Source organism: Corvus hawaiiensis, chromosome 13, assembly GCF_020740725.1.
Source record: "Corvus hawaiiensis isolate bCorHaw1 chromosome 13, bCorHaw1.pri.cur, whole genome shotgun sequence".
Classification (NCBI taxonomy): Eukaryota; Metazoa; Chordata; class Aves; order Passeriformes; family Corvidae; genus Corvus; species Corvus hawaiiensis.
Genome location: NC_063225.1, coordinates 44,635 through 56,319, shown reverse-complemented (window position 1 = coordinate 56,319; position 11,685 = coordinate 44,635). Strand labels below are relative to the sequence as shown.

Here is an 11,685-nt window from a genome sequence, read left to right as displayed (position 1 = left end):
GCAGCACCCTGGCGAGCGTAGTCCGCGGCCCGGCGGCCACAGAGCCTAGAGCGGCCCGAGAACCGCAGCGCCCGGGGGACCACAACGCCCGGCCCACCCAGCGGCCCGCCCGCCCCGGGCACCGCCATGGCAACGCCGCGCTGCCGAGCTCGGGCCGAGCGGCCCCGCGGCCCTGGCGCTGTTTGTGCCAGGCGGAGGCTGCTCAGAGGCCCCTTCAGCGCGGGGTTGTGCTGGTGTAATCAGGGGAGAGCCGGGCACAGGGGCAGCCAGCTCTGAGGAGACGCGCTCCGTTACATGCCAGTAACGCTTGTACTAAGGGAAAGGAAAAAACAAACAACCACCACCCACACCTTCACCCCCCCAAAAGCCAACCAACCAAACAAAAAGCCCCACCAAAGAACACTCCAGAACACGCCCCTCTCCCCCAAAAAACCCCAAAGGTGCTGTATATGGAGGACAAATCTTTGATTCTTCTAGTCTCAGGTGGAAAAACTCTGATGACTGGGAATTAACTAGTTTGGAAAGTCTCCCCAAAGCACAGGCCATGCTGCTTCAGGAGAAACTGTCCCAACAGCCACTCGGACTGGGGGTAAGGCAGCTCCTACCCCCACCCACGCTCCTAGACCACATCTCATCAACAGGCATTGTACAAACAGAGCAGGTCCAAAATCCCAGAGATTTAGACCCCAACAGTGCTCTGATACTGGATCAAAAAATAAATGGGAGATGACAACAACAGGCCTCAATTAATAAAGTCAATGTCTTACTCAAATTTTATCTAAGGTAGCAACTTAAATGTCGGCTTCATGCCTTACATGACTGAGAAACAAAAAAGCCCTCACTGCACCTCTGAAGAACAGCAGGTTGTAACTGGCTCACTCAGCAGCACTAAGGGAGGTACAGAACAAGAAGTATTTGTCATATGATAACTCACTCCCTGCAGAAGAATAAAAATAGAAATAAAAATAAAAATAAAAATGCATGTGAACATGAGTGAGGAAGCACAGTCACCTGGACACTTCTTTAGGGCTCTATTTTTTATATTCCTGTATCTTAAAAAAAAAGGTCAAAACTAAATCAAATCACCCAGTCTCACTCTATTCTTACTCTCATTCATATTTTTATTATCCATACTAATTATTTCTGCCACACATATTAAGGTATTTTCTATGCTCAAGATTATCACTAGTGTAGAAATTGATGTAAATCTCAAATTTTACCATCCTTCATAGTCATTATGAGTCAAATTATCACTGTCCACAGTTTATTAAATAAGGTCAAAGTGTTAAGTTCCTCACTCTCCACCCTGCATGTATTTCAATACACATCTTGAGCAATATTTGCTCTGACCACAAACAGTTAAACTTGAAATCCTTTTCCCTGTTAGTTGAAAGGTGACTAAAATGGGTTGAATAAGAGGTACTTTTCTCCTATTGGCAGTGCCTCTCGTCCTTAGCCCTCACTTCCGCTCCGTAATTATATAAAAGAAAACAGCAATATCTGTACGTATAGCATTACACTCAGCTGAGGCACTCAAACTGCTGCACTGCCCTCCTTCCAGCTGCTATAAAAAAGGTATTTTCAGCCCCCTCCAGTGCAATGCAGTAGTTATCTGTAGGAAAGCAGGGCAGCAGCTACCCCAGACATTTCTGACTCACCTCAGCACTCCTCTCAAGGCTCAAAGTAAAACAGCTGGAAGCAATGCCTGCCACCTTCTCCCTGTTCCAACACTATAAAATTCACACATAATAACACATATCTGCATAATAAATACTTTATTATAAAGACAGAAATCAGTCATAAATGGTATTCAGGAAAGAGACTGATGTAGAAAATTCAGAAGTCTGCTAAAACTGCTATTGAAAGAAGTGTAGTTGAAATGGTCCCACTTTGGAAAGAACACTTAACGAAAAGGAACTGCTTCAAGTCAAGGGTTTCAGATTGTCAGAGTAATACAGATGCTTAAAAAAAAAAAAAAGACAATTTTGTATCAAAACTATGTAAAATATACCTAATCATGTTTATAATACTATACTTTCCAATAATAGTAATTACTATATCCAATCTTTTACCAATTTTGTAAGTGTTCCAAGTGAAGCAGAAAAATGTCTAGGTAACACACACTGAAGAGAAGTAAGATTCCTTCTGGTGTCCTCAAAGGCATCAAAGAGTTTCTTCATGTTTTTTTCTTTAATTAAGAACTTTGCATTGTTTCTTGAATTAGATGTCGAATCTTCTCAGCATCTTTTTCTATATTTTTATTTTTAGGATCAATCTTGAGAGCTGCTTCATAATCCCGGAGACCTAATATAGATACATTAATAAGAATATCAATCAATAATGCAAGAGCATCCTCTTTAGCAACTAACTGGAAATAACTACTCCCCAGTCATATGCATAAAGTATTGATCTTGAAGTTTGTTCTTGAGTAAGATGGAATAAGAATGACGTAAGTTTAACTTTGTCAGTAAATAATTTATATTTTGTTTATCTTATTTCACAAAACATTTCAGTGGAAACACTCTACTACATAAACATTTTCAGGTTTTGAAACATGAAAACAGAGCCTCTTCACTCACATACATATACTCCGATATATATGTGTGTGCATGAGGGGACTGTTCTAAAGTGTTCTACAGAAGAGAGAAAATGATACTGTGTGAAAATAAGAAAAAAAAAAAAGACGTGAACTGTGAGAACAAGAGTTTGGGGGGAAAATAACAGATCATGAGTACAGGAAGTAAAATCATGCTTAAGTTTAAGTCTTTTTTATCAGGTTTCGAAGTGCAAATGAAGCCTAAAGGGATGACCAAGTGATGCCTAAGTAGAAAAAGGTAAGCAATGGCCAAAGCTTAGTATTTCAACACTGACACTTTGAATATTCTGCAATTTCTATTATCAGCTTTCACTTGGAAATTTGCTTTACAAAACTCATCTGATGCTCTTGAGGAACTTAACAGGGACACTGTAAATTCAGGTATTTTCGCACAAAGGACATGTACTTGATGAATCGTATCGCTCAGCAGTATGGGTTTCTTACCTCATTTTACAAAGATGTTACAAAGCACTTCACAAGTATTTTAGAAATATTTCAGGTTTTTTTCATTTCTTCAATGGAAAAACTCCTTAAATTAGGAGTGCAGTCAATTTTCTCCAACTTGTAAAGATTTTTCAAGTGGAATTACAATTATCGAGTAAATTAAAAAAAAAAAAAAACCTGCTAAAGAATGTGGTGTAAGGTTCATAACAAACAGACACAGATTGTATAGGCCTTCTTCAAAGTCACTCCTGAAAACATAAAGGTGTGAACAGCCTCATTGAGCTAAACAGAGTTACGTGTATGTCACTATAAATTCCTGTGCATGTTTTCATAGAACAAAGGCCTCACCTTCAGTGTATAATTCCAGCTGACAAAACGCTGTTCCACGTCTCACATGGGCTTTCATTCGAGCGTTCTCGTTATCAGGAACAGGTGGTGTCAACAGTTCTAGTGCCTTTACAAAGGAGAACATCCAAAAGTATTTGTAAGTAGATTTTCAATAATTTGGGTTTTTTTTCTAATTTATAAACACTTCTCTCACCTAATTACTGTTATTATACAGTAACATAGTAACTATTCAAACAGAAAAAGAAAATAGCTATTCAAATTAATTATAATGACTTGTGAATCCAGGCATTAAGATTTGTATCTATCACCCCGGTTTGCCAACTACAGTTACATTGCCATGGCTAAAAAGTGACAAATACCATGCTAAATGTTTATTGCAGTCAAATAACGTATTCTGTTTTCATATATCATATTACATACCATGCTATCAAAAAAAAAAAAAAAAAGGTAGTACTAAAAAAGTACATGTGTTTTAGTAGTAGTTACTAGAAAAAACAGAAACAAAACCAAAAAAAACCCCAAATTTCAAGACTCAAGTACGTATTAGTTCAAAAGAAGATAAATATTGGAAAAATTTTCCAGACTATTCAGGTGCCATTTGAGATCATTCCTCTCCTTGCACAATAACAGCTGCTAAAACATCAGGACAATACAGCCCTTCTTTAAAAATGTTTGGTTTGTTGGAAGTTTTTTAAGGTAATCCTGCTCATCACCACCACTTTTTTTTTCCTTCCAACCAAATGAAGCACACCACAACCTAATAGAAAACGTATGTGTATACTTTGGTTTTGTTTTTCTCTGCTCCAAGTTGTGGGTTTTTTCAAGTGTACATACTGCCACAATATTGTTATCTTTAAAGAAACATACTAGCCAACATATGGCCATTTGTCACAAACGTGTGGAAGCCTGGTTTAGGTTTTATTTTATTGCCATTTTGTTTTAAATTTCTGAAAGTTCATTAATCACCATCAAATTTTAATATTTCACCATGGCTTCATTATATCAAGTTTGAATTTTAAAATTTTTAATTGCACTAGTATGTATTTACAGATCTGCTTAAAACAGAACCATCACAGTAATAAATCACATTAATGTATAAGGTGACAGCCTGAGGTCCTGGATTTTTATACCTTAGAGGAATCTTCGATAGCTTTGTGTAAATTTCTCAGTTTAAGGTGGCAAGCGGCACGGTTCAGGTACAGCAGGGGAAGTTTATTGTTCAGCCTCACTGCGAGGTTATACGCGTTTACAGCCCCAAGGTAGTTTCCCATTGCAAACATTTTGCTAAGTATTAAACGAGAAGTGAAACATGCACTTTAAAGAAGGGCATAAATACAAAATAAACACCTACTTATTGTTAACTCATTTTCAAAAATTTGAATTTTTAGCATATTTTCCTTTGAAATGCCCCTTTATAGCCTTTTCTGAGAACGACATAGCTGAAGTTCAGTGCACCTTGACGCTGACAATATAGCTGAGATACACAACAAAAATAGTCACTGCTTACAAGCAATGAAGAACTGTAGGAGTGGACACATTTATTTAGACACAGGATTAATTTTGAAAGCTTTGTATATCTGATTATGATTGCCTAATCAAACCTTTCTGTATAGCACAGCTCTATAAATAAACCAATATTTGTATCAAATTCCTAAAGTTTGTTTTAGACAGATGTTTAACCTCTCACTAAAACAGTACAAATGAAATTAAATCCACCTAGGTATGATAGTGCATTGCCTTAACTGTCTTCAAAGATGAATATGCATAGTGTGTTTACAATGATTTTGTTCATCAAGAGCTTCAACAATTGCATCTCATGATTTATCAGATTCTGACCCCATAAGTTGTCAATAAAATCTCTAGTACGACTGCCATGACTACTCTAGACGGTCACCATCTGCGTCTAGGATAAACAGAATATACCAAAACTAAACAGCAGACAAACACCATATAACTAATTAATTTTTAATACATCTTCAAGCAGAATGCAACTTACTTTCCTTTGTCCTTTAACCAATCTGTATTCTTCTCCTCTTCTTTTAAATCTTCCAGCTCAGATAAATCAGAATTTATTCTTCTTCGAGCTTCTGCTTGTTTATGTAGCCACTGTAAATAGAAAACGTGCAAGTATTACTTCTGAAGCAAAAATGCAAATCCAGAAAAGGATTTTATTTTCATGTCTTCACTCATATTTATCCAAAGAATTCTATTGACCACATATTTTGGACAGAGGGAAATATTTAATAGTATCCAATATGAAAAACTTCAAAGTTTCCCCGAATATTTTATTACCAAGAGAAGTTAGGTTACCACATCCCTAATACATTTTTGTTTACTTATTTGTTTTTGATCTTTCAAAATTACTTTGTGTTCATTGAATTGAGCTCAAAAGAGCTCACTGTGAGCTTCTTTTAAGACAGAACTTAAAGAATCTTAAATATAAGAGTTAAGATATTTCAAATTTTTTACTTCAAGGAATTAAATAAATATTGCTGCCTCTTCTCCCCCTCCCAAAAAAGCAACAAGTTATTTATTAATCTGCACAACCACATGGTGAAAATAATTTTTATATAAAATTGTTTCTTTATATCTTATTTTAAATAAAACAGTCTTCCTTGAAAAATAAGGATATTGCACAGGTAACATTCCTTGGCACAGATACAATTTTTTTCAACCTTCTGAATACACAATAAATAATTCCCCACCTTACCTCCTCCTCTTCTGCAACACGAGATTCTCGCAGAGCTGTGGGAAAAACTCGTGGTGTAAAGCTGACTTTAATTGTAGCTGCAGCTCGGGGAGCTGGTAACTGTTCTTCCTCTAAATTCTGTGAAAATATACTACAGGAACCATGACCTATGAAGAGAGTTAGAGCACTGGAAATGAAAAATGAAGCAAAAGATTTTTCTGATTTTCTACCAAAGTCCAAAGTACATCCGATTTAGAAATGTGGCATATTAGAATTAAACCTTTAATAGCTTGAGAAAAGTTTAGACTTGTTCTTTTGAAGGGAAGGTTCAAACAATGCTTCTTCTTAGTGTAGCCAGTAAATAAATGGAATGATTCAGCATCTGTCACAAATTAAGTTAAGCTCCTCTTACACCTCTCTGTTGCTTGTGTGATGCTGTGATGGGGCAACAATGAGAGCTAAAACTAGCCTATCAAAGCAAACAAACAAAAAATTAAATGTCTTCTGTTGATTTAGTTGCCTGAATTGCCATGGAGCCAAGACATAGGACAGAGAGAGCAAAAGGAGATTGAATATTTCTATGAAATCTAGCAGTTAGGTAACTGGGTAACAGGAACCCCACTCCCAGAAAGCCCACATTACACTATCAGAAAGGCTCTCTGATTTACTTTTCTAAAGCTTAGAACAAAAACCCACCCTTGTATTTCCAAAGACTTAATCAAGAGCTAAGAACTCATGTGCTTTAGCTCAATAAATTGCCTGAAAATAACCATTTTTAAATAACTGCAAACTACAAGAACCGGTGCAGTAAGGTGGAGACAAAGATAAATGATGCATTAGAAACATCTAGGAATAAAGTTATACCTACACTTTAAAGAATTATAAAGTACAGTTCAATTATACAACCTTTTGTGGATTTGAGTCTGATATTAGAAGCTCCTTCATTGGGAATCCTACTTTTGTTCATTTTTTCATTTGTCCTCTCCTTTAACGGCTTTATTTCTTGATGTAATTCCTCTTTTTTTCGTACGCTCTTGTATTTATCAGCATATTTTTGTTGGTTTTTCCAGAACTCCAACTCTTTAGCGACCTTCTGCCGTTCCTTTTCTTTCAGATCTTCAATTCTTTTCCTTTCTGCTTCCTCTAGCTATTTGAACAAAAAAGCCCTATGAGATACATAACATCTGATAATACTAACATGACTAAGTTCAAGTTACCATTATTTTCCCAGTTTCATATCCCAAGCATGGTGTAACCGATAATGTGACCATACAAGCTGAGTTAATTAAGATGTTTAAAAATTACCGTGAGAGTAAAGATTTCTGATTAGCTTTTAGAAATCTCATTTTTTAAACTATTTTACTAACAACCCTAAGGTACAATCCAGGAACACTCAGAAATAAGTTTCACTTCTAAACAGTGAAAATCCTAGCCATGTTCCAATGTACATCTCTGGAGTATACAGACATGCAAAATAAATGCGATCATTTTAATACACTGTTTCTTATTTATCCTCTTCTCTTTGAGATTATTACACATGCAGAATAGGTACAACATTGCAACTAAGACAGTCACTAACTGTAGCTCATTTTGGTCCATATTGCATATACAATCCTAAAATTTTATTGCACACTTCAGAGAAATACTTCGAACACAAGTGAAGTGACCAGACTTTTAACATACATAAAAATTTTGAGAACGTATCTTAAAATATACATAAAAAGCAGAATAACAGAGATACAAACACACAAAACACGAAAAACAGCAAGTCTGATGTAAAATACAACAACAAATAAATATTTTTTTTTTAAATCAGTATTTTTCACATTGCTAAAGGTCTAAACACCTGCAAAGGCCACAAAAGACCTTTATTTGGTAATAAATATGTTTTAAGTGCAAAGAAATAACAAGGGTCACCACCACTATATTAAAAATTGGTAGTTCTTGTATTTTTTAAGGTACATTTAACAAAGCATCTGCCAGATTAGTTGGTAGTTGTTTACATGTATGTCTTGTAGAGCTCTTTCTAAACCTACCTTCATTGTGGCCTCCAAAGCATACTTTTTGTGTTCCTGTTTTGTAATTTTTTTTGCTTCTGTCTCCTCTTTTGCCTTTTCTTGGGCTTTTAGAACAGCATTCTCTCTCAGATATTGTAGTTTTTCCTTGCCAGCTTAAAAGAATAAACTGTTTTAGTCACTTAGGCCTGGAGTTCTACTGGTATGTATCATGTTAATGAAAACACGATTTCTTCTGCTATTTTGGCAAAATGCAACACGGTTAAAATTCCACAAAGCAGTGTCTACCAAGCCCATGTCTAGAAGAGAAAAATTAGGATTTGCTTACACACAAAATGTTTTACAAGAAATACTGTTTAATTTCATACATGCTAGAACCAGTAGGTGTTCTTTGTTCTCACATACTTTGTATTTTGAATAATGAACAACGAGGTTGAACCAAGCAGATATCTACCAGCAGAAGTTTCACTGTATGGGTTCCTTACATGCAGGCTTATTTTTAGAGTAGAGAGCTTACCGTCTGCTAGAGTTAGGGAATCCCACATGGCCGGTTCTTTTTTATACAAGGTGAAGAAAATGTTTCCATTTCCAATCTTTGCTGTGCTATTTGTGTCATCAATGGGAGCATATAAAATGGCTTCAAATAAAAAGGGAGGGATGCTTACCTATAAAAATATAATTTGTACTAATATTTACTATTTTAAATTAAGTCTCACATATTCAAAACACTCAGCACAAGCATATGGTAAACCTCAAGAAACAGATACTATTGACAGAACTAATCTGCCTTGTATCCACTGTGGAGGTTTGCAGAGGCCCAGAAAAGGTGCTTCCTTCCCGTTAACGGTGGGGCATCACAAAGTAATATATTTTATTAACGAGATCAAAAAAGTTGGTTCTTCAGCACTGCAACAGAAGCCATGGATTTCAAATTTAGAAATATTATTCACAGTATAAGCAAAGGTATTAATTCAGTCCATTTATGAGAGTAAAGGCAGCTGGCACCTCTTGAGTAGCAAGAGCATTAGTAGGGAATGAGCAGTGGTAAAGCCATTATCTGCCGCAGGACGGGCGTTTAACAGCCTGCAGCACAGAGAGGGAGATTATAAAAGATAAAGGGTTATGAACTTCAAGAGTTGCCACGGTGTACGGCGCGCGTGCTTTTGAGCAGGGTTACGCAGTAACCCCGCGGCCGCGGCCCTGCACGGCAGGAGGCCCATGAGGCGAGTGGGGCGCGGTCGCCCACCTTCAGGTACTGCTCGCTGCAGAAGATGTTGGCGGGGGTGGCCCGGGCGCCGCGCAAGGGCAGCGAGAGGTACACGGCGGTGAGGGTCTGGCGCCAGCTGTGCTCCCGCAGCCACACCGGCATCGCCGCGACCGCAGGAGCTCCCCGGGGCCGCTGCCCGGCCTCAGCCGCCGCGGCCCCGCGGCGCACGCCGGGAGCTGTAGTCCCGAAGTGCCTGAAGGCCGCGGGCCCGGCTCTGGCTGTCAGCACACACAGCTCAGCACAGCAGGAAGGAATGCAGCTCGTATCATCCACATACTTTTCTATAGAAAGACAAAGTGCTGGCAATGTAGGATTTCTGGCAAAAAACTATCAAAAGTTGAGGACGGATTTGATTGATACACAGAACCATAGAATGGCTCAGGTTGGAAGGAACCACAGCGGGTCCATCCAGTCCAGCGTCCCTGTTCAAGTAGGGTCATCCGAGAGCACATGGCAAAGGATTGTGTCCAGATGGTTCTGGAATATTTCCAGTGAGGAAGACTCCACAGCCTCTCTGGGCAGCCTGTACCCACACAGAAGTTCTTCCTCAGTCCAGGTGGAACTTCCTGAGCATCAGTTTCTGCCTGTTGCCTCTTGTTCTATTTCTCAGAACCACTGAGAAGAGCCTGGCTCCATCCTCTGGCACCTCCCTTCAGACATTTATACACATTGGTGAGGTTCCCTCCCAGTCACCTCTTTTTGAGGCTAAACAGGCCCAGCTCCTTCAGCCTGTCCTTGTAAGAGAGATTCTCCAGACCCTTGATCAATTTGGTAGCTCTCTGCTGGACCTGCTCCAGGAGCTCCATGTCTCCTGTCCTGAGGGGCCCGGAACTGCACACAATACTCCACGGGTGGCCTCACCATGGCTCAGCAGAGGGGCAGGATCACCTTCCTTAACCTACTCAGGCAATGCTGGCACTGAAACTTCCACACGTCCCGTAAAAATAACTGGGTCATACTGGCAGCCCCATGCTATTGCTAAGCAATACTGTCTGTTGTACTGTCTCTGCCAAAAACTCAGGAGGTAATTTGCACATTACCACTCCACGTTTCTCAAACAAACTGTGACACTGTATCTGCCAAAATAAAGTCTAGCATATTGAAAGCAACCGCTTCTGGAGAATATGGCCTGAAAGACGAGCCAAACACAGCTGGATAAAAATGCATGTATGTTTGAGTTCCTCAAAAGTACACAATTACCTAGAACTATTAGGAAAAATCTAGAACCAGAAAGTCTAGTTTTCCCTCTTTCTTTTAAAATAAGACCAAGAATAATGGAGTTTAACATGGCACACATTAGCTAGGATTTCTGATGTGCATCACTGAAGATTTAATTTCTATGTTAAGATTTAATTTTTATGTTCTATTACTTATAACACACAGCAATATTCAAATAGTAGAGATTACTTTTAAGTACTGTATATATATATACAACTGGGCATCACAGAGATTTAAAATCTTTTCAGAGCAAGAAATCCATCACAACTCGTATGATTTCTGGGTTATTCTTCACCCTCGCTCACCCACATCAGTATCATCTGGAAGAATCCTTGCACAGACTAGAATATGAGAATTGAATGAAATTCTTCTTTCCAAGAACATTCAAAGTACATAGCAGCAGCACCTGGAATGCTTATAATGTAATAGTAACTCAAAATCTCTTACCACTCCAGAATGAAGCTCTAGTGAGCCAGAACGCATCCTTCAGTTATGGAGAGTTCATTCACAGATGGTAAAGCGCAGGTCTTCTGCCTTGGTCACCCAGGTGTAATTTTTAGTTTAATCACAGAGAATACACTGAAATGAAGCAGCTTAGTATTTATTCCTGCTAGAAGGACTATACCTTGCATACATGCTTTACAAAACGGGGCACAGTTATGGTTACCAGTATTTGTCTTCTCAAATTACACAAAAGAGCTCCAATACATCAACCATACAGTCTATTTACTTAAAAGCTACATCTGCAATGCAAAGCTTGTAGGAGACAGTAAATATCACTGACACATTTTTATGTCAAAGTAGCAGATTTAGCTGCTAGAGGACACAAAAGGGACTCAGCAAGGTCTTGGATCAACCTTAAAAGTTTTGAATTGATGTGTAGGTTCAGAAACACCACCTCTGTCCCACATACTCCACACCACAGCCTTACCTGTGAGTAAGCACTCTCACTGTGACACACTTGCAAAATAAACAAGAGACACCCATGCATAATGGTTCTTCTGCTGGCACTAACTTTATCGGTCAAAAGTTTGCAGTGCAAGAAGATAAATTTTTCCATTGAAAATCTGATTCCTAAATTCCCATCTCCTATGATATGAAGGATGCA

General features: G+C 38.5%; 1 protein-coding gene across 3 annotated transcripts; it reads right to left on the bottom strand.

The window, feature by feature from the left end:
* Positions 1 to 1,758: 1,758 nt before the first annotated feature.
* On the bottom strand, positions 1,759 to 11,150 carry DNAAF4 (dynein axonemal assembly factor 4). 3 transcript variants are annotated; one of them, XR_007206557.1, is made up of 10 exons: positions 9,339 to 9,893; positions 8,610 to 8,757; positions 8,114 to 8,247; positions 6,984 to 7,224; positions 6,099 to 6,244; positions 5,385 to 5,494; positions 4,519 to 4,672; positions 3,389 to 3,494; positions 2,073 to 2,304; positions 1,759 to 1,961 (listed from the first exon to the last, which is right to left on the bottom strand). XR_007206557.1 is itself a non-coding variant. In XM_048317668.1 (9 exons), the coding sequence occupies exons 1-9, from the start codon at positions 11,058 to 11,060 to the stop codon at positions 2,195 to 2,197; spliced, it is 1,185 nt and encodes a 394-aa protein (XP_048173625.1). In that variant the 5' UTR covers positions 11,061 to 11,150; the 3' UTR covers positions 1,759 to 2,194. The 3 variants fall into 3 exon arrangements, 2 of the variants coding, with proteins under 2 accessions (XP_048173625.1, XP_048173624.1); XM_048317668.1 differs by lacking the exon at positions 9,339 to 9,893 and adding an exon at positions 11,025 to 11,150 and having other exon boundaries at positions 1,759 to 2,304; XM_048317667.1 differs by having other exon boundaries at positions 1,759 to 2,304.
* Positions 11,151 to 11,685: the final 535 nt, after the last annotated feature.